This window comes from Mastacembelus armatus, chromosome 16 (assembly GCF_900324485.2).
Source record: "Mastacembelus armatus chromosome 16, fMasArm1.2, whole genome shotgun sequence".
NCBI lineage: Eukaryota > Metazoa > Chordata > Actinopteri > Synbranchiformes > Mastacembelidae > Mastacembelus > Mastacembelus armatus.
Window position 1 is genome coordinate 9,180,577 of NC_046648.1, and position 24,105 is coordinate 9,204,681.

The 24,105-nt window shown below is 38.2% G+C and overlaps 1 protein-coding gene across 4 annotated transcripts in view; it reads right to left on the reverse strand.

Moving 5' to 3' along the window:
* Positions 1–868: 868 nt before the first annotated feature.
* ncalda (neurocalcin delta a) overlaps positions 869–24,105 on the reverse strand; it is a 53,972-nt gene continuing 30,735 nt past the window's right edge. For 3 of the 4 annotated variants that reach the window (XM_026293526.2, XM_026293527.2, XM_026293529.2), the window contains 4 exons: positions 10,467–10,877; positions 4,389–4,494; positions 3,350–3,469; positions 869–2,930 (listed from right to left, as the gene is read on the reverse strand). In XM_026293526.2, coding sequence (XP_026149311.1) covers positions 3,372–3,469; positions 4,389–4,494; positions 10,467–10,844 — 582 coding nt within the window. In that variant the 5' untranslated portion in view covers positions 10,845–10,877 and the 3' untranslated portion in view covers positions 869–2,930; positions 3,350–3,371. Of the gene's footprint in view, positions 2,931–3,349; positions 3,470–4,388; positions 4,495–10,466; positions 10,878–11,463; positions 12,272–24,105 lie in introns of those variants that run through there. The other variant, XM_026293528.1, reaches the window with a different exon arrangement.

Here is a 24,105-nt window from a genome sequence, read left to right on the forward strand (position 1 = left end):
CTCCTAGATTCAGTGCTTCCAAGTCACCCAGACTGGCCTCTTTGCACCATACAGAACGGCAATTATTTAATGGCTAACTAACCAGATGACAAAAAAAAACATGAAAAACAAAACTCAGGAAATACCACGGGCTGAAAGAAGAACTACAAAAGATGTGAAAGGTAAAGGCAACAGTGGTCCCCCATGGTAATTGGTACTCTCAGGGCTATGATCCCCAAACTGGGAGAGTGCAGTCCTAGGAACAGCTAAGATACCGCACAGGCTCCCAGGCCTCTAGTAGGGGACCCAAGTCCAGGTAAAGTCAATCCAAGCCAAGTTTCAAGTTTCTGGTCACAAGTCCCAAGTCAAGTCTCAAGTCTCCGGTCACAAGTCCCAGTCAAGTCTCATGGTTGCAATGAACAATGCTTGTTGCATGTTGTGCAGACTGCAAAGCTCCACAAAGCTTGTAACAAGCTAACATTAGCTAGCCGATGTTGAGCTAAACCAGGAGTAGACTCCCATCAATTCCGAGTTACATCAAACTTTTTCCAGTACTAGTCAACAACAAAAAGCAGAATTGTACAACCTTTTAATATCAAGGACCATATTACTACCTGTGGTGGAAAGTTTTACTGTACTTTTGAGTACAGTTTTGTACTGTACCGAACCATATTTTTTTATTTTTAAAAGAAAAATGTGGAACATTTCTTTCTCATAGACAAACTATGTAGCCTAATGCCAAAACTGGTTCTGTTTAAAATTATATGAAATGTTTTGTTTACTTATGGGACAACATATTCACTGATACAATATATCTGCAAACTGCTTAAGCCATCAGGCTGTAAATAATGCCACAGTATTGCGCAATTAACCAGACTACACGAATGCGTGCACACAAATTGTAAATTTAATTCTTGCCTTTTAAAATTGACCAAAAAAAACTGAATCCTGTGCTCTACAACTGCAGTCACTAAATACAGGATACCATACAAAACCCTACAAAATGCAACAATTACAAACATTTTGTTCAACAGTTAACAATTGCACAGTAGAAATTTATACAATACTGTTTTTGTTTTGGCACTTGACCACAAGATACAATTTTGTGTTTTTAACAGAAATGTTGCACCTGACTCAGGTTTTTTTTTTTTTTAAAAAAAAGAAAAAAAAAGTAAAAAGAAATTAAAGAAAAATCCTAGAAATACAGTAAAAGCAACACATTGTGACAATATCACGGCAGTAGTTGTGATTCGTAGTTTGTTTTTCTGCATCTTTTTTTGTACAAAAAAACAGTTATTTATTCAAAGCTTTTCTGATTGGGAAATAATGCAAAAAGTGGAGAACGGCTTTGCGCAACCCTGAGGGAGGGCTCAGTTTCATTTCATGCTCATGGGTGAACTCTCACATAACTAAGTTTGACAAATTTGTTTTCTTTTTGGGAGTTTTCTGTCACACCTGAGCAAAGAAGGGGTGGGGGATTCAAAAATGCTAATTTATTTAATATTTGAGATACATCTGGGTGGTAATTTCATTACTGAGCTCAACTGAAACAGAAAAAAAAAAATCTGTCAGCTCTGACCACCCAGCAGCCACACTAAGCAGCAAGTGTCTATATGTATATAGTTTTGTGCATGCTCCTCTTTTTCTTTCCTTCCATGAAATTATTTATATGAACTCTTAGATGTGTCAGCTTTGGCAGTCCATTTGCTGTCAATAACACCGACCACCGGTAGTACTGACGTTGACAATATTAACATACAGAAGCAAGCACAGTGCTGGAGGGGTGACTGGCTGTTTGGCCACTGATACTCATAAACAAACATTAAAAATACACACATGCGCAGAAGTCACATGCATATGTGTTACTTAATCTATGCATCCCTGTATTCAACTGATTCAACATGCGGTATTTAAAAACATCCAAAATTAGTGAAGTGTTCTTCACATAGTAAATGTCAAAAATAAACTGGTTTGCATGCTTGATATCCTGCAACAGTTTAAATAAACTTTTTTTTTTTTTTTATTACTTTTATTCTAAAATGAAGATTCTGGATGATGTGAATTTGCTCTGTAGATCTAGGTGCACTTTACAATATCTACACTGTACTCAAATACTTAAGGCTAACGGCTAGTTTTCTTTTTTACCTTAAGCTAGAGTGCAATAATGCACTGCAACTCTAAAATCCTGTCAAATGCATACTGATGTCAAAAACAACTAGAACAATCGATGGATGACAGTGATGTTTCACTCTTAATTACATCAGTGAGACGTCACAAAATCTAACTACTGATAAGGGTCCATATGCATAGTAGCATAACATTACATGTTCTTGTCGTCCCAGCACAAAATATGAAACAAAGTCTATCGAATTTGCAAAATGCACAAACACACATTCTCACAGTAGAAAAGAGAAAACTAAAAGCAGTACTCGTTCTGAATGGAGGACAAGCTTTACAAGTCCTCTGTAGATTAAATGATCTCTCCCACAGTATGCCCTGTTGTTCAACACCATCAGTGACTCTCTCTCTTACTGTCTCATGTACACACTCTGTCTATGATATACATTAGAGTGACAGGCTCTGTGTCACCCTGGCTGCAGCCAAGCAAAGACACTGATACAGAGACTCCAGTTTAAACTGTATATATACAACTTACTGTAGACCGTCTTTATACTCTGACATACCTGGTCAATTAAAATCAGTGGGGTTAGATAACCTGATGTGGGTTTGAAAAGACTTCAGATTCTGTCTTTGTTGGGGTTTGCAGGGTTTAGCTGAAGGGTGTTTGGGGGGGGGGGGGGGACTGGAGATTGTGACTCCTTTGCCCATCTTTGAAGTCCTCAGGGCAAATTGAAAGCCTGTTTTCTTCATCGTTATCAGTTTGTCATTCTTCATCATCACGCTGCTCCATAGTGGAGAGTTCAGGGCATTTAGAGCCACCCAAAGAAGCACTGTGAGGAGACAAGTGAAGGTGAACAGTTAAGATTAGCGCTGGTGAAAACAGGTCAGTTCAGTGTCACAAAATTATAGACAGATGTGTGGACATCAAATGACTATAAACCTTGTATATATAATGTACATATAATACACGTTCTTGGGTTTTATCTTTTGTACAGAGCCTAAATTTGAAAAAAAAAAAAAAAGTGAGGTCTCGTAGAGCTTCCTACAAAGACAGAACTTCAGAAATAGTCTTATTCTAGAGAGACTTCAAACAGAAGCAGCTTCTCCTGAGCATCAGAACTTTCAGTAGCTTTCACCTCTCTGAACCTGCTACACTTTGCAGTTAAAATACATTTCGGGTTAAAGGAACTGAATCCTTTACTATGACTTGAGTTGTACCACAGGTGCAGATGCTGAATGTGAGCCTTACAGGTTATGTTGATGCCTCAGGTTTAGAACTGCCCAGCACTGCTGGGGTCGCACTGCAACAGGCGGACGATGGAGGGGTCGCTCTTAGCGCCTTTGATGAACTCCTCAAGAGACAGTTTGCCTGGAACACAAGCATGAAATCAGGGGAGAAATGAGATCTTTCTAATTCATAAATGCATGGCACAGTCAAAAACAGGATTAATATACAGGTAAAAAGAGGACAACTTGTAATGAGGGCAACACTGCATGTAAACACATTACTAGGATTTGTGACTGGATTCAAAGTTTTTTTTTTGAAGAACATTGCTGAGATTATAAAGAAAACACACATTTCATAGTGAGAAAATTTCAGACTGTTCTCACTGCAGACCTTTCACAACATCAGCATTTGCTCTGGTCTCACCAGCAGGTGGCAGAGTTATGAAGCCTTTTCTTTATTTGGACCATGCTTGTAATAGTAATTTGCCTGTCTCATGCAGACAGTGTGTTCCTTACTATTTGTGATTCTCTTTAGCAGTAGCCAAAGAAAGAGAGCACATTTCCACATGCAGGTCAGCACTAACCCTCTCCCTTTGTGTTGCTGTCGTTCTGCTGTCACTTTTCTTTGTCTCTCCTCCAACCAACTCCTCTTTCGCCGCAACACCTCCTGTTTCTAACCACACAACTTAAGAGTTCCTCATTGTCCATCTCTCCCTTCATCCTGTCTTGCTGAGGTGTTTGTGTATTATTTACAATACAAGCGTGCGTGACAGAAGTGCTAAAATCATGCGCCAGGTGTGAATTGCTTGCGTGTGTGTGTAAAAGAGGTTGATTCGTACAATGACAGCAGCTGGGGTCTGTTCACCAGGGCACAGTGGCAAGTTTTCAAAGACATATGCATTTTAAATGTGATGTTGCATTTCACTGCGACATCACATTTATTAACCAATCAAGTAAGAAAATTATAATGGTATCTTGAAAAAGACAATAGTCAAAGTCTTTACAAGTCAGGTCAGGTGATAAGTTTGAACTACAAATACCAGTAGATGATGTGATCCTACCATCTCTGTTAGTGTCCATCTGCCTGAAGATCTTCTCTGTCCTCTTCTCAGGTGTTGACTCATCCTCTGGCATCTTCATCACCGAAGACACCATCTTATAGATTGCCTACATAAGGACACAACATATACAGATTTCCACATCATGTAATTTCTTAAGTGAATATATTGTGGTACTAACTAGGAATCCTCTAGGAATGTCAGAACTCTGTGGATGTCTATGGCTATTTGTACCCTTTTATTTTATTTGTCATTTAGGTTTTTATTTGTTTTAACTATAATACAAATATTACAAGCCCGGATTTATACTAGTATATCTACATATCTAATGGACATATCTATGTGTTGCATCCAACATTTGTGCCAGAACATTATGACAGAGTTTGCTAGTTTGCTCTAAGTATTATTTTCCATGGCTATTACATTTTCAAAACATACTATTTGGACTTCCAGTTGATGAACTTGAATGAACCTAATTTTCTATTTTTTATGTGACTATGGCTATGTCCAAAAGAACTTTTTTTTTTTTTTTTTTTTACTATACTGTGCACCAAATTTACCATTTTACATTGTGTTTAAGTTTTTGAATTAAGTTCTGGGTGTATTCACTACATTGTGTCAGCAAGAAAAAAACAAAACAAACCAAAAAAAAAAAAACAACAACTAACAAGTTGTGTTTATGACACTACAGGGTGATGTATCACATCTTATACATGTAAAATTATGCATTCAAAAAGGCTCAAATTGAAATCTATATTTACTGATATAGAGTACACTACTGAGTTAGAGGTCTGTTATATACACCGTAAAGTGAATGAGCGAATGACAGTCATTAGGTCAGTAGCGCAGGCAATGTGATAACTAGGCAGGTCTGTCTTGTAAAAGAGGTAATGGATCTTTAGAGCCCTCATGGTTACGTTAAGGTTAAATAAAAATAAAATGTTTATGAGATTACTCTGCTCGATGTTCACATGGTCTAGAAATACTACTGATGATATCAAACAGTGTTAGTTTCCAAGCAAACATCTCAATGCTGTCCCATTTTGACATCAACACAAGGATGAAAACATATTTCTCCGGCATGCTGTGTATTTATTTAGTGTTACTCTGATAACATTTCTTAACTTCTTTTTTCTGAATATAGATTGATTGGAAATTTTTAGCCATTCAAAACGAAACCTACAACACAACTGTGCAAAAAGTGAAGGCGTGTGAATACTTTCTGAAGTCACTGTATGTTCTCAGGGCTTCCATATATTCAGCACAGATGAGAATCTACTATAGCATGTGGTGTGCCACAGGTTCACTGCTCGGTGATTACATTTTCATTGTTGAGGTAGCAAAGAGTGGAGATAAACATACACACATACACGTTCCCTTACAGACTATTTATCAGTGTTGTGTCTCCTGTGCTCTCTGTTGCATTGCAGGCTGGTTGCCAGTAAACAGTGAAATCACAGCCCACACTGTCTCTAATAAGGAGGTAGATTTGAGGGGAATCGGAGCTGACACGAAGAGAGGATGGCTGCTTGTGATTATAGTGCAGCGGGAGCTTTAAATAGGTGTTGGTTATGCCTCCTATTACACAGTAGCAGGGCAACTCAGCTCCTGGGTCACAGTGGTAGCCAATATTATGTGATGGGGATTTAACTGCTGGTCTAATCCAGACCAGTGCAGTGGAATAACCTTATATTCCAAATCCTAAATAAGTTGATGAGCACTGAGAGACAGATGCTGCATGATGCGAACACAAAACATATAATATCATAAATTAACAGTGGCAGAAATAAAGAAAAAAATGTTTATATGAAAATATAAAAATAGTTTGCTGAAGCTGTTTATATGATTGTATGGATCTAATGCTATTTCCGTTTTTAATTTATTCTAGTCATGTTGCATCATGTTGTTGTGGAAGTAGTATTCAACACTTTAACCACTTCAAGAGTAAAACTGTTAAAAAAAAAAAAACTGCAAAGAACAGAGAAAGGATCATGATGTATTTTGTAGCAGCACTGGGGTCATTTGCACATGATTTAATGAAGGTAAACATAGTGGATTGTCATGCATAATGGCTCTGCACTCTAGAATGGCACTTCACACAGCAGGAGCTGCAGCTTTAGTAACTTGTTACTATGTGCTTATTTAAAATTCATTCATTAATCATATAATCATTCGTTTACTTTCTAAGCGTAATTCTGATCTTTCTATACCCTTCATTTGCTGAAAGAATTTAATCTTCAAGGACTACAGCAGCGGACTGATGTCGTTTTAGGAGCAGAAGTACTTCTGAGATGTCTAATGTCAGCACAGCAGCACCAACAACTCACTTTGAATTGCTTCATCTGAAAAAAGCTCACGACTGTTCATTCTACTCGTTCCACCTGTGTGCGTGCCATGCTGGGCACAAAAACACAGACTAGCATGAATACTAAGTTCAGGAAACGATGCTTCTTGCATTTGTTCTTATGATCAGTAACAATACGTTTCTGTCTCACCTGCTAATTTGCTCTTTCACACTCTCTCTTACAAAAATAACTTGAAAAATAACTGATCCAATAGGCTCTCCTGCCTACTTTCTTTTGCATCAGTAGTCAAACTATTTATTCAGGTCTGATGCCTTCTTCCATATTACCCGCTGACCACAACCTTTGCTGAAATTGGTCCAGGCTTTTTTTAAAAATCTTTTTTGTTTTCTTCACACAACAACCTGCCAACTGCTGTATATTCTGCAGTTGAGGTGCTGTCTCTGTCTCCTCCCTCTCACTTCATACCATCAACACTTTTTTCTCACAAATTGATTAATGAAAACTGCCTCAACATTGTTGGTTTTCTGTGCCAGCAACTTCTCCTTGTCTGTCTTGTCTTTGGCAATCTAAGCAACATCCATTCTACAAGTTGAATACCCCAAAGAGGAAAAAAAAAAAAAAAAAAGCAAGATTCATATCCTCTCAGTGGGGCGCTCCAGACAAGAACAAAACATCATCTCCTGCGGAGATGGAAACAGCCTGAGCAAAGAGTTCAGTGAGGACCAACTGAGAGAGAATAAAAAAAATTAAAAAAAAGCACATAACTATTAAACCAAAGCTTTGGATTAATACCTGGGCACGTCTGAATGAGAGTGAGGAGAAAAGCATGACATAAATATGCCAGTTATTATTTTCTCTCTACATCTAAATCACACCAGACAATACAGAGAGAGAGAGACATGTAAAAAGGCAGAGTTTAGGAGAGCGAGAAGGAGGTCGCCCACTTGTTGAGACTTACTTGCGTCGACAGAGCCAGCTGAGCACCAGTTCTATTACACTAACAAACAACCATATGCGCAGAGAGTCTTGCGTCTGAATGTCCCATGGCTGCTTTATCCACCTGAGCAATGTTCTATTCATCTAGTCATATTCTGTTCAATCTCACAAAATTACTGGTATGAATGCTCTCTTGTTATATTTTTTTTTGTTTTTTTTGGCCTGCTGAGACAATGAACTTCCCTCTGTGCCTGTCTGCTGTGCTCATGGCTGTGTTTCAAAGGTTACATATCATTTATTGATGAGTGGATGAGACAGTTTTATCTTTCTCCCTGTGTTCCGATTTTGTCATTATGTGAAGAGAATGAGCCAGTCTGGCTCATCCATCTCATTCAATTACTCTGACAACAAGGCTAATTATGACCATCACCAGCATTTCCACACTTTCTGCAGGAAAGCGTTAGCTAGCTCCCAGTCACTATGGCAAATGGAGCTGAGTGTGAATGGAGAACACTGTGGGAGAAATGGCAGTGTTCATTAAATGAAGCACTGGAAAATGTCGTACCAATATCAGTCATAGATGGAGAAGTCCATGAAACTGGCTATACACTGGCATTTGAGGTGCAAAATACTTAATCCTCTGAGGAACAACAGCACAGGTTGGGCAGAGAAGAGCATGAACAGTAACTACAGCTGTCGTCGCTGCTCAAAGCACAGCAGAGGCGGATGAGAAAGTCATTGGTACTTGAGAAATTCAGATTTTGATCTCATTAATTTTGATTTAACACATGTTGGTTGCTGTTTCCTGAACAAAGCAGAAACAGGAAAATATTTAGCTGTATTTCCACTTCAGTGTAGCTAAATTGGCAGCTACCAAACAACCTGAAACCATGGCAGCACCTCTGATACCACTGAAAGCAGAAACTGTGATCACACTAAGCTGCAAGCTTTACCTACAGACTTTGAGCTCAGCTCATTTTAACTTCAGAGGTCAGTGCTACCTGAAAACTTTTGTGTATATAAATAAATGCTTGCATGTCTATTTCTGTGTGTCTTGGAGAAAATCTAAGATGGCTTCTGGCTTTTTCTAAAATCGTATTTCATCAATGAGGAATGATCATTCTAATGAGTAACACAGAGTACCTGCGTCTATATTTCAAAAGCTGCAATCAAATTTGATTTAGAAGGACAATACTGTCTTATTATTTGCAATCCTTTAACAAACCTCACACCTGTTCCTTCTTTCTATCACCTTTTCAACACTCTTGTCCTCTTATTCAGTGTGATTCATGAGCCCTTCACTGCCACTGCTCTCATGAGCATAGTTTCTTGATGCAGATAAACCCACTCTAGCCTACCTACCCAGCAGGTGAGTCAAAGTCAGTGACCAGCCTTACTATGCTTGGCCACTCTATCATAATATCTTGTCTTCTCATCTGCTTTGGTTGTTCTCTTCATCTTGTCTTCCCCTAACTGTGGCTCTGTATGTGTATGTGCACATCTTCCTGTCCTGACACAGTTTACAAATGCTTCCAGTTTCTAAAAGGACCCCCAATCCAAAGACAAGATGAGAAATTTGCTGCTGTTACGCAAATGCAGAGGGGAAAACGCACACACACAGACAAGCACAGGCATACACTTTGATATATACTGCACTTGCATGTGCATTCAATGATGTGTTTACATGTGGAGTTCTTGTGCTGGAAATGCCATCTGCACTCCCCGCACTCCTCCTCTAATGACAAGATAACCAGGATTTCTCAAATTTTCCAGAGTCCCTTTTCCAATGGATGTGCTAAGATGTTTGTAAAAACCTCTGAAAGCCTGCCAAGCCCACTGGGCATTTTAGTTGACATTTACCTCCATTACCTTAATGCATAAACCAGGTTAACATGCAGGACTTTTAACACATTCTGGGATTTAGTATAAACATTTTTTTAGTATTAGGCTGTTTTTGGCAGCTACAAAAGAAAGAAAGTAGGCTTTATAAAATATGCTAATGTTGTGCTAACTACAACATACACATGTAAACACAACATTACATGACTCTATAGTCCAACTATCTTAATTTTTACTCAGATGTTTTGTTTTGTTTTTTTTAAATTTGATTTATTTATTTCTATTTTCACTATTTTTGCTACTGTGGTTATATGTGATTAACTAGCTTGTCTTGTCTTTGTCTTTTGTGTAATGCTGTGTTTCAGCAACTCTGTATCTCTGTACCCAAGACAAATTTCCCCTTGGAAAGTTTTCTTGGAAAGCTTTCTAAAAATAAATAAATAAAAAACATTGAACAGGGGCCAACCCTTGAAAATCTCAAATGGAGAGCATATATACACTACAGTAGATGCATTAGCAGACATAGATTAGGCTGAGCTTTTGTTCCATTGCATCCTGTAAAAAGGCAGAGCAGACGGAAAAGATAGTTTCCTTTCTATGCTCTAGATAAAGGCTCTACATGAAGCCACATTTATAAGGGAGTAAAGCTCCTTAATCCCCGACTGTTTTCAAAACTGCTTTCGTTGGCTGGACAAGGAACAATTCTATTTAATCTTAATATTTAAATGCATCTTTTAAGCGCGCTGACATTTAAAAGCTGGCAGTAAATGAATGTCACATCACTCAGATATCATGTCTTAGATAGAGGCACATGCAGCTCCATGTTTGTAAGAGCTTCTTCCCTGCAAGGCACAGTTCCAGGTCTTCCTGTTGTCTTGCTTGTGCATTTATCAATGTTCTAGACACCTGTTATGCATATGCATTATGTGTTCTATGTGTAGTAACTATACACAAACATACACTGGGAATGATGTGTTCACATGCCTGCATGGACACTCACCTGTACGATCTCCAGCATCTCAGCTTTACTGATGTACCCATTCCCATCTAGGTCATACATGCTGAATGCCCATTTCAGCTTCTGCTCCAGCTTTCCCCGTGATGTCACACTTAATGCGATGATAAACTCCCGGAAGTCTATTGTCCCATCGCCATTAGCATCAAATGTGCGAAAGACGTGCTCGGCGAACTTTGAAGCATCTCCGTAAGGGAAGAAATTGCCATAGATCTTCTTGAATTCCTCCATGGAGAGGTTCCCGCTGGGGCAGTCCCTGAGGAAGCCCTTGTACCACTCCTGGATCTCGTGTTCAGTAAAGTCAGTGCTCTCCAGCAGGTCCTGCATCACCTCAGGACGGAGCTTGCTGTTCTGCTTCCCCATGTCTGTCGGTCCTGTCAATCAGTCTGCTCACAGCTGGGATAGAGGAAGAGAAGTGAGATGGCATCGTTTTAGGATGAGGCAAGACATTAACAATTTACCCTGTGACATAACAGCCTATTCATTTCTTGTATCCCAGCTGAAGAACAGGAATGAAAAGAAGAAAAACTATTCATCACACATATAAAATGTAATGCTGTATAAAATGTATAGGACAAATTAAGTGATCAGTTTCACATCTTTAGTGAGATTGGTAGTAGCTGATGAAGGTGGCAGATTGATGGCTTTAGATGAAAAACACATTTTGTTATGTTTATAATATTTCAGAGAATAATAAAAAAAAATCTCAGTTGTGCATTTTATGTTTAAGATTCCCTGCAGTTAATGTTACTATCAGCAATGAGGAATTTCTGTTCAACTCGTGCAGCAGGTAAAGTGCAAGAATTTCACACATATTTGATCCATATCCATAACCTACCAACCATCATTTCCAGTCTGTTTTTTTTTCTCATCAACTCATCACGATGAGGTGTACAGAAAATACTAAAAAAAACCAAAAAAAACCAAACAAAAAAAAAACAAAAAACGAAATATTATGACACATCTATTAGGTTCTACCTACCTCTTACATCCTCACATGCCTTCATCCAGGTATGAATCAAGACTGTAAGCGATGCTTTTATCCAGGCAATATCCTTTTTAAAACTGCAATCGCTCCCTTTTTGCAAACTAATGGAACTTTCCATGGAAAACAGCTTTGTGTACTCTCAGTACACACAGCACCATATGTCCAGCCTGGGTTTAATTAGTCTATAAAATCTCTACACACACATTAAACTCAGCTTTGAGGCACCGGGAGAAAAAGGTGGTGCACTCAAATGATATTTAAGCTGAGCCGCTCAACAAATATCATTGAGAGTCATATTTTCCAGAGGAAGAGTTTCTTAATCCTTTTCCTGGAATTGCAGTTTCAGTGTTTGTAGTGTCAATGTTAATACACTGGGTAACAATGTATAGTCCCCATTTGCAGTAGATTAAAATGTTCATGTGAAGTGGCAAATATTACAATTACTCAAAATTAACAATAATGAGTCATCATCGAAATGCAGCTGAGTCAGAATAAAGGCACACTATAACTTTCTGACTATAAAAGCCATAGTACTCATAAACATGACTGATGGGTGTCAAGTTGAGCAGTTAATGACTTGGAGCTTAAAAACGACAAGACAATCTACAAGTCATATAACACCGAATGGAACAGACAAACTGTGAGGTCTGGCCATCAAGACAAACAGGGCAAGGTTATGTGACTGGTTAACGACCAAGGTCACTGGGAAAAATGTCAAAACAAACTGGATACAATTCGAAGTACAACATTTTAAAATAACAACTGCTAGAATTAAATGAAAATGACACAAAATGTTAATATAGAAAAGGAAGCTCCAAAAATATTCTGAATTAAGTTTTAAAATAAGATTGAGCTATATTACATTATTGGAGTTGCTTTACATACGTTGTCTGAATTTATTTGTGTGATTAGTTAGTTGTTTTTTTTTTTTTTTTTTTTTTTAGTGGCTTGCCAATTTAAGTTTGGGCTTCCATTTTTTTTTTTTTATAATTAAAAAAAAAAAAAAAAAATCCCCTCTTTTCATAGCAGACAAAAGGATTAACAGACAAATGGACAGTTAAGACTAAACCAGGGAAATAATGAGACAAAAAGTGACAAGAGACACAGGAGAAGAGTTCTGGCTCTGTTTTTATCTGGCCTTTTGGTGACACAAACAGGAAATGCCTACTCCTGCTCTCAGTGAGATTGTGCTTCCAATACAGTAGCCATGTATGCTTAGAGAGTATACACACCCATATTTTAATATGTGGGTTATCATAAATGTGTTTTGAAATGACTATAGTACATCAAGCTTTGAAGTTTATCATGTTTTAAGTATGAACATATGCCACATGCTGTGTACTCAAAACCACCAAGTAAAATCCTTAAACACAGAGTGAGGGCTCAGCAGTTCCACCTACCAGCAGGTTAAATCAAATCAAAGCAGACCTCGTGCAGTCAAGGTCTAACCAAGGAAAGGTAAGCAAGGAAATGTGAGAAGTGATAACTTATCAGGGTTCAATTATCTGACAAAGGTTGAGCTCAGACCATACACTAACATATAAAACATTTAGCTGGGTGGCCCAGGGCGTCGACCTTTATTTGGTAAACATGATGATGACAACGGAGAGCAATCAGATAAATGGCACACCAATGAAAGGAAGAACAATTTTTGCCCGGCATTATTTCACAAATCCCAGACTTTTGCTTGCACAGTCACACTGCGCAGTGTAAGCGAGTAAAACAGCAACATACTGAAAATGTTTGAATGGGAGATAAGGAAAAAGATAGCAGCTCAACTATCTGCACATATTTAAATAAAAAACAAGATAACCTGGAAACAGGAATCCAGAGTAACAAGGAAAAAGAGTTTCTCAGGGGCATGTGGAACCAGATATGAATACAAGAGGCTTACTGACAGAAGTTTAAAATTTTACAGACATGATAGCAGCTTTATGACTGTATTTAGGCACAGTAAGTGCTTTGAGCTAAATGTCAACTTCAGCATGCTCTCAAAGACATTGGTTCCTATGCGTCTTAGTTTAATGGCCAAACAGCAAAACCTAATGTGGATTCAAAGCTTGTTCAGAAGGAACAATGAGGTTCTAGCCTCCATACCAAGCTCTCTGCTGCAATTTGCAGATTCTTTTTCCGACGTGAAATTTAACCAGTGGTGGTTTTATCCAGATTCTCCATGGCGTATTCAGTTTATTTGTTTTCCTTTGCATCTGCTTCTACAAAATGAAGTAGGCAAGCAAAAAACATAAGGCAGAGTAACAAGGAAAAAGAGTTTTTTTCAGGTGAAAAATAATGTCAGGTGAAACTTCACAATTGAGGGTTTTGTTGTAATTTTAAAACCTCTTTACTTCATGGCAATTACTGGGCTCTTTAAGGTGTCATGCTGCTACAGCAACTGACCCTCAGAGTGATTATACTTGTCTGTCACCAGTCCTTCACTAAAGGAATCCACAGCCACAACCCTGTCCACTGCTTTAACACAGCCTACACACACTTACAAAGCCAGGCCCAATTACTAATCCTCTGTGTCCTGTCAACTGGTATTATACACTCTATTTCCAGTCTGCCACTCTGCCACTCCTGATGACATGGTCAGACAAGGATGCTGCTGGCAGCTGACTTGTGTGATGTCATGGATTTTTTTCAGCTATTTGTCTTTATATGTGATTTTGCAATTGTACTCTCATCTCTTGGAACTGGATCATTGGAATAGCTAGGGTCATACAGTGGGCTTATTTTTGTGATTAGAATTGTTATGTGTTGTTACAGATAGACAAACAGAAATAAAAGGATATGTCTTTGGGTGTAAAGAGAACAACAGCTTGTGTATCCACTCCTCTGTATTTATGAGATTGACAGCAGCTGACATTAAAATGAGTGGGCACTGGTGACTGACAGAACACACGTCTGTCCCACTCGAGGCTGCTGCACGCTTCAGGGTGCTGCGCAGAATGTCAAATAACGTTGGAAAGCTGCTTTCTCACAGTTGGGCTGGGGGTGGTGTACCTAAACATTTTTATAACTTTCCAAGAACAGGCAATGCTCAAATTCCATGGCAAAAATCTGCTGTAGGTGTACTTAGATGAGCTAATAGGGGTTCAAATTCCATTTGGTTCCTTCACACACTACTTCCATGAACCATCAACCATATTTATCCATGTGTTAGCTGCTGTGCAGCACATTCATTCATTCATGTAACAAACAGAAAACTCAAGGTGCTCTGATGCTTATCTCCAACAAGTGCAGCATCAGCAGGACCCATTTTTATAATCATTCAAATTAACTGTGCACACAGGAGTGGAGAGTTATTCAGATTCAAATAGAGTCTGGGCAAAACTGGTTCCATGGCTCAAATTCACATTCACGTTATAACACCCCAACCACTTCACACATTCACTCAGCAGTTAAGCTGCAGATATTTTCCAGCCACCTTCTCTGTGGACAAAACAATTTCTATGTAAACCACAAGGCCTGTCCATGATGAAAGGCTGTGCAGACTGTGCTTGATGTTAATGTTGTATGAATACATTAATGGCTTGGCCGAATATATTGAGGGGAACCAGTGAGCAAGGTGGAGAAAACATGGAGGCAAACAGAAACAATATTGACTTTATATACTTTAGCTTCCTTTTAACCATTTGAATGCATACAGCTGCAGCTGTCCTTAATCCATCCCACTTTCACTTCCCTAAGAAATCCTTCTTTCTTTCTAGTCTCCCATTCATAAACTCCTTACCTTTCTCCTCCACCTTATTTCCATACTCTTCACCCTCAGTTTCAGGTCAACCTACACACAATTAATGCACTCTCATACGAAGCAATTCTACTGCAGTTACCATAGTAACTTTATCTGAGTCAAAATCTTGAGTTTTCTCTCTGGGTGTGCTGCATACACATACAGTGGCAAAAAAAAAAAAAAAGTGAAGGAACCTCTTGGAATTACCTGCATTTGTGTACAAATTTGTCTTATTAATTACAGACAGATCTTCATTTATGTCACAGTAATGAAATAATAAATTTTGCCTTCATTTCACAAGTGTGCAGAGGCAAACAGGAAAAAAAGGAGGCAGAGCAAGAGTGGGAGACAATGTGCATACATGCATGGCATCTGCAGAAACCACTTGGCTATCAGGACCACCAGGACTGTGAATGTTTGATAGCTGTTTTCAATAAAGACATGGCTATTTCGAAGTGTGTGTTATTAGCTTCAGCACATTGTGGTACTCTTTACTTGTGACTCAAAGGATTCATAATCTCTGAAGAGAATCTGTGAGTCTAATAACACTTGAGACACAAAATGATCAGACTTTACAGCAGCCTATTCTGCATGGATCATTCATCTGGTGCAGCCACTCCAGCCTGGTCGCTTCACAGTGATAAATTAATATCATTAGAGTATTTACCACAACTTAACCAGACTACTATCAAAATGTTCACATTTGTTATTAGATTGCGTAGGCAATGAATTTTCATTGAATCAAGAAACAAAATCGTGTTTGTGAGTACAAGCAACAACGTCAATGGGAACCTTAAGTTTATATTTTTAGGAGATATTTAGTAATTTTAAAGATTTAACAGATATTTCAAAGTCTAGTGATGACAGGAAATGAAATCAAGACAGGGTGCAACATGCAACAACAACACAACTAATGCTGGGCTCCTTAAACCCAGGTCATCAGGGCAACTCAGGTATTTCATCTTTACCATTACTGTTACAATTTGTTAGCAGATCACCAGCCTTCCTACTGTATACCACACAAAAGACACAAAGAAACTAATCATCCACATATTTCAATGTTTTAGCCTTTAATTCCCCCCTTTCTCAAACATAGTCGCATCAGTCGCAAAGGGAGATAAGGGTCAAGCTGCACCAGAGTCCAAAAAGGAATCTCAGATAGAGAAGTCCAGTAAAAGGGTCTGTGTGACCATCTGAGATGATGGGATGAAAGTTTAAATAATCCAGTGAACCGAGACGACTAAGAAAATGAAGACCCTGCCATTTCCAACATGCCAGCTTTAGAACAACCTAAGGACAAACAATGTCTGTCTCCCAGGTCAGGAGATGAATTCTTTGATGTTTGCATTTTCAGACCCAGTATGTCATGAGAACTGTGTAAAGGTTGTCTTAAATGTAGCCAAGCAGTGCAGCTTGTTACAATTAGAGGAAAATTTTATAGGAAAAGTTATACAAATATATCTACCAACGGATGGGTACAGTTTTGCCAGCTTATGTTCTATGGTAACTGGTACTGTGGAAGGATCACAGTTGCATTTATACGGTATATTTTTACCATTTGATATCCTGTGTTTTTTTTTTTTTTAACTGTGAAAGAGGCCTCCATTTTAATTTATTATTATTAGATTCGCAAGTATGCAAACACAATTATATACACACTATATATATATATATATATATATATATATATATATATATATATATATATATATATATATATATACACATACACAATTACAATTATATAAACCAATGTTACTTTGGCAATCTGATTTCTACTTTCTGAACTACTCTCCAAAACATGGTGTTAAGTTTTAATTTAATGTGCCTTTGTTCTGTTTAGTTGTGGCTTATCAAGATGCTGAGAGGAAATACAGGCATGCTTATTGCACTGATTAAACAGTAACAATGTTATTTATTCATCGCACTGCAAACACTTCCAAATGGAAATCTGAGCCATATACTAAATTTGCAAATTGAATAGCAAAGTAGTTTCTCATAAGCCTCCAAAATAATATGACGCTGGCTGCACAAAGATACTGTGATATGCAATCAGTATTAGTTTAGGTTTGTGGAGAGTAGATGAGAAAGATATTTAATATGACAGAAAGACATTGTTCCCAGTACAGGGGGAGTTTCTGGTTTTGACAAACATACAGTGTACACTTGGTTTTTCTGCAAAACAATGGACAGCAGGCATAACAGGGGTGGGAGTGGGGAGGTGATGTAGAGAAGTACACTAACATGCACAAACACAGAAATTAAAATAAGAAAGCAAATGCTGATGAACAGATGATGAGTGTACCAGCCTGCATCCTACTGAACCCTAACCAACACAGCTCTCTTCTCAATTTTCCTGTCCGAGCAGGAAAACCCTATGACAATTTAAGCAATTGAATCACCAATAAATCAGTTTTACGTTTTTTTTTTAGTGACACATGCTGATTCTATAAGGATTTAAGCCATAACTATATAAACAGGCACTTTGACTCCAAAGAGGCCTCCAAAAGGAGAAACCCCTCCCCTCAAACTTCCTAACAATGCTCTGGCAAAGGGAAGTGAGGTGGGAGAACACAGACATGCACTGGCAGACAGCCAGGCAGTAGCTCAATAGAGAGCAACCCAAGGGGGCAGATGAATTTGCACTACTTGGACTAAAGCCAACATTTCTAGGGTTGCACTCCTGGATGCTTCCCATTTCTTTTGAAATAAAGCTGACCATACTTGGACATGCTGTTTCTTATCAAATCAACACCAAACAACAACAACTGACAGGGATTTGACTCAGATTGGTACCTGGTTTGCTTGATGTAACAGTTGTTATTTTCAGCCTTTATAGTTTTAAATGGACTCCTGAGCCTTCATTAGGTTACTATGGTAACAGACCTGATCAGGAGGGGAGGAGGAGGCAAACACACACAGAGCCAATCGATTCAGGAGAAAAACAGGGAATCTTTGAGTAGCACAAGACGGCACACTTCCTCAAGGCAATTTCATAATCATTTTGAAGGATTATATAACTATCAATGATGTCACTGTGCAGAGATCTGTGGTCATTAGACTTGTCCATCTACTTAATCTGTTCTTTGTGTTATTTTCCAGGTATTATATAAAATTATATAACACTTTTACTAAATCCAACTGTGTAAACATTTAGGGTAACAGTGGGTTAAGCAACTTCCCATCTGAGTCAGGTTTGACAAGTTGGGTTGGTTTTTATGAGAATCTCGTGTTTGTCGGATGATATTTTAATAAGGATTATCACTTATCCTTAAAAATAAGGATAAGTGCAGAGAAAACAAAATCATTCTAGATAAAAGCGAAAATCTGTTAGCTATCAATGAACTTCTAAAAACACTTCATAGATTTAATCATAAGATTAAGGAGTCATAAATTTCAGCAACAACTTGGATGTAAGAAAGCTCCAGTGTATTTCTTCTTCTTGTAGGAAACTTGGCATGAAGATGGACTTTTGAAAAATTTAGTTTGTTATTGTTGATGCCAGTGTTGCTCAGGGGGCATTGTATTCTGCAATGGTAACAACAGTAATGAAGTCCTTTGGCAGATAGTATGACTGGTGCTATTATCATCTACTCCACTAAAAGAGAAAAGTTTTGGACACATCCATAGCAATTAAAAAACATTCCCTGTTGATGTAAACAGGGCAATAATGATTCCCAATTGATTCAGTGTCAAATTAGCTTGCTGGCATTGCCTAGATGGTTGCTGGATAGCTACATTTCAATGAAACCAAAGACGCAGTAGGTTCCACTCTGTGTAGTCCATGTCACTCACTGTACCAATCTCCAAAAGATCTTGGCAGCTGTAGCCAATTTTCACCACATTAACTGTAATGTTTTTCTTACTTTCATTACAAGATTCACAGTGTGCATATACCAACAAATGCAACCCCAAAACAACAAAAAGATACAGAAAAAAACTCAAAGTCCAGAATATGTGGTGGTAAAAATGATGCTTTCACTGCAAGAAGTTTGGTCGGGTTTACTAGACCCAAATCCAACAGAGCATGACATGGCATAGTCTTATATAGTCTAGTCTAGTCATAGTCTTATATAAATACCGTTACGGAAATACTCCACATGAACATTTTTAAATAAAACCTGTAAACCCACATATAGTGTCAACTTAAATATTTAGACACCAACTGCTGCCTGTGTTGCTTTGTTCCTCCAGCTGAATTTTCCATAAAACCGATGACTGATGATAAAAAGGCACTGCCACCCACTCAGTCATACCTGCTGGATACAAATTTCCAATAGCATTGTGAAAGATGAAGTGGGATGGCAGTAAAATATAGCAAAGATAAATTATACCTGATAAAAGATGTTTACAGAGCCACTATAAGAGCAGCTGGAGATGTATGCTTGTTACACAGTGAGGGCAAGGTCTATCATGTCTAACAGCTGACGTATTATGAGAGAGTAGAAATCAGAGAGGGAGGAAAAAAAAAAAAAGAAAAAGAAACCGAAAACATGACTAGGACAGAGCCTGAGCCTGGAGATGTTTTACTGCCCCTGGGGACGGAACAAAGCTTGCCCTGCTTCCTGTGGTCAAAGAAAATATAGAAACAGCATATAACATCATGGAAAATAACAAACAGAACGGAAGTTACGACACAGTAGAGGTCAGTGGTCAGGATGAAACTAGGAAACGGTGAAAATGTCCTGGAATGTTATAATTAATGTTAATTAATAATTAAATCAATATTTTTTAGCCAGCTCTGGACACTCATGAACAGCCTGAAGTGTGTTTCCTTTTCTTGTGAAAAGAATGCTGATGTTTTATGTTTACAGGAGTCGCCTTAACACCAGCTACTTGTAGAATGCACAAACAACAGTGCATACAAAAGAAAAATAAAATTTTTTTGCCATGTACTTTAAATGAGAAACCTAGTTTCTACAATTATAGTAGGGGATTTAAAGGTCCAGCAACTTTTATAGCTGTTTCCTGTTTATGGTGGTGAAGTGTATAGCATGACACACTGTGTGTAATCCTCTATGTATTATTACTTTTTGGCATTACTTCATTTTCAAGACTTTTCAATAAATATGAAGAAGCACCTTGTTTTGTATAAAGACGTACAGTACATGTACATACACATACAAAGACTTATGGGTTAAAGGACTCAGTGGGCTAAGACTGGATTAGACACATCCACCAGTGCTGTTACCAATCAAACTCACTTCTTGTATACAGTGTCAAGAGGTAAATACTTAATGTAGAGTGACTGACGATTTAAGAGGAAGTATCAGTTACTGTGTTGAAAACCAATCACAGATTATGAAATCATCTTATAAACAGTGTAGGAAACCCCCAACACAACATTTGTCTGTGCAGAAAGATGTCAAAAGCAACATCAGTAAAACACTAATCTGTGTGGGCTTACAGCATCTCTATCAGTACCCTGAACAACTGCCACAATAACTTAAAGGTTAATACGCACATCAGGACTCTTTTTACTATCCACAATATCGTCTCTGTTTCTGACAGTGCACAACAAATGTGCAGCTATGGAGAGCATTTTTGCAGAAAGATATTTCATTCAAGGGATTTTTCAGTGATAGCACTCACATGCCCCACTAAGGTATGCATCCTGACTGCCAAAGATCTCTGCAAGCAAACAGGAATTCTAAGTTGTGTATTGAGATCCATTTGCTCCTAGCTCCCACGCTGTCATCTGCAACATCCTCTATGGGAAATTATTCATATGTGATGTTGTGAATGATTCAGTATCTTACATAGTGCCTGAGAGCTGCTTTTGTGCTACATGTCAAAGGTTAAAAAAACAAACAAAAAAAAAAAAAAAAAAGCTAGGTCTTCTCACTGACTGCACAGCATTTTTATTACATACTTCTGCATACTTTTCATTTTCTAGTAGGAATTCCCAGAAAAAGGTCAAATTTGATATAAAGCTATGGAACGAGGGATGAATTATTGTATTATTAAGGCCCTAGTCTATGATGAGAGTTCAGTGGCCTGGAACTCAATATTCCATCAAAACGTCTACAAGGTCTATATCCCAGTCTAGACAGTGATCATGGGCTGGGTCTTAACAAGCATGAAGCATATTCAGCCCCAGTGAGCTCATATACTAAATTTAGCCCTAAAGAAATGGTTCTACTGAATGGTTTACACTAGTGTACGCAAGAGCAAGCAGGGTATTCCAGGAAAAAGTTAAAACCTTGCAAAACCTTTATGCAATATCATTTTGTAATGCACTGCTAAGCAATAGGTAATTTTGAGTAATGTGATTGACGCAATTCTACTGCTCAGTGTTTGCCCTCAACATATGAGAGGAAAACTGTTGTAAAAAGAAGCTCTCATCTATTAATGTTAGTATTGGTTGTTTTTCCTGTTTAAAATTTGTTATAAACCTTTGTGAAATGTTTTAATAAACAATTTAATTTGTGGACATATGAAGTTAAATTTCCGTAACTGTATTTTACTTTTACATGGCTACCCATAGCTACATCCCTGACCAAAGCAACCCTACTTGCTACACTTTACAGCATCAGGACTCTGCAAATACATTTATAGCAGTAATAATAAATTAATCAGAATCCTATGAAACTTGTCTCAAAAAGTTACAAACCGAGAAATATGGAATTATTTAACTTATAGAGCCAACTGAGCAACAGCGAAAGCAGCAGCTCACTGAAAAGGAACTCCTCCTTTTGTCTCTTACGGCCAGCGTGACATGACAGTGTGTGTGAATTCCTTTCTGTGACTAAAAATAGAACATCTGTTTCCCATAGTTCTCTCTAACCAAGGCATGGGAGCCTATAGGTTAAGGCTTTATGTAGGACCTTTTAGCTGCTGGCAATCCATGAGAGTGCTCTGCACCCCGGTGACATTTGACCTCTTCATAGAGAAGCTGACTAGGGAATGACAAAGAGGGTGGGTGACCAGCTGTACCTCAAAACCAGCACTGAAGTGTGGTTCAACTTGTATATTTATTTACTGCTATTCGTGTTCTCTTATGACCAGTGTCTTATATGGAAACTTTAATAAACTAATTTCTAGGTCGAATATGGCCCAAGATAAACAGTCAACTAAGGCCACAGCTACTCACTGAAGGAAAATCTACATTTGCATAGCATGCTTACAGCATGAAAATCATCAAATTATGAAATCCTATAATGAAATTTGCTTATGTTAAGTGCATATGTACAAGTGTGAAAGAAAAGTAGTTCGCATAATCTGTAAAGAAACTCATCGTCGATTAGTGTCAGGTAAGGAATAGTGAATTCTGCACTTTTTTGGTGGCTTTATTGGTGCCACGCATTTTAATTGGCTGTTCTATGCCACTTACTCACATCAAGGGTTGCCAAGGGCTAGAGCTATTTCCAGCTGACATTGGGTGAGAGGTGGGGTACACAGACAAACATTCACACTCAAGTTCACACCTACAGGTAATTTAGAGTCACACCGTAATAAAGCACATATTGTCATTTACAGATACCTGTTATGTAAGAATTTACTGGAGCTTAAATTAACATTATAAATCGTATTACATTACAGAATGAATTGCTCTTCATTAGATGTGAATTTCCCATCTAACCTTAAAAACACATCACAACACAGAAAACAAAATGAAGATATTGGGAAAATGCTTTTTGGGCCACAGTGGGTTTATTTATTTATTTTATGCTGCAGTCCTGAGTAGAAGTAATGGTGTGTTCACACATACAAATATAAAATAGCTGGCTGTACTTGGTGGTTGGTGAATTTAAAGTTTTCATTTTGTGTTGTGTTGAACAGGAAATCTGCACACTGTGCTCTGCCTTGAACACTTTCTTGCCCATCACACGTTCTTTTTCACGACGTTGTGCCATGGTAAATAGGCAGAAATCCGAAGCTGAAGATGGGACATGTTTTTCCTCCATTTTGTCTACAATTCTTTCATGTAGTGGAGCTGTAATCAAATCTGTGCTTCCATTGGAACCTACATGATTGTGATTGGCTCTCACCTGGCTGTCGGAGGAAATTTGTATAAAGTTGAGTTCTTCAGCTTTCCGCTGTAGAGTACATGAGCTGTTTTTGAATCTGTCAAGCTCAGCAGGGGGGGCGTAGTGCTGCAAAGTCAGGTCTCATTCACAGAGAAGAGCAGCTGTTACTGGCCCAACCTTTTGATTTCACATGTGTGAACCGTGCTGTGAGAGTGCATATGCAGCCCTTCACATAAAAGTGACTGCCAGCTGAAGGGACCCTACTTCTGACTCTACCTTTAGTTACACTGTCTGAATGGCACATCTGACTAGCGTGGAGGTGCTATAACAATCAGTGAGTAAGCACACTCCACCTAGCGTGAACTATAAACACAACCTGCATGGCGAGCGCAGATAAAGATGTCATCTAAGTGCAGTGAACACGCTGGGTAACATTTCCACACTTCAGCCAAATGTGTGATCGTTCAGTAAAGTCAAGAATTTAAACTTCATAAATATTTTGCGATTTGAGTGCCATTGTCACTGTTAAATATTTATTAATGCAACACTGCACAGTTCTCAAAACCAGTCCAGGCAGAAAAAAAACCAAAACAAAAAAAAAACATCTACATGTAACTGCCTCCTTAAGTGTCTTATCTCTGAGCATATACCTCACTTAAACTATTTCTTTCTATTGCTCTGTTTCTGCCTCCATCTCTGACTCTGGTCATAAATCAGCAGTTATATAAACTGCCTTCAAGTTAGTTTCCACCAGTGTTACATGAGACTCCCTTAAGTACAAAGCAGGATGTTAAAGAGCACCGGTGCATGTGGTTTAGCTGAGCTTTTGTGTAACAGAACTGTACTGTTTTCTCCAGGTTTTTAAACGGATGTGGGCATAAACACATACAGTGAATGTGTAGGTTTTGCTGCAGAACACCAGGACAAAGACAA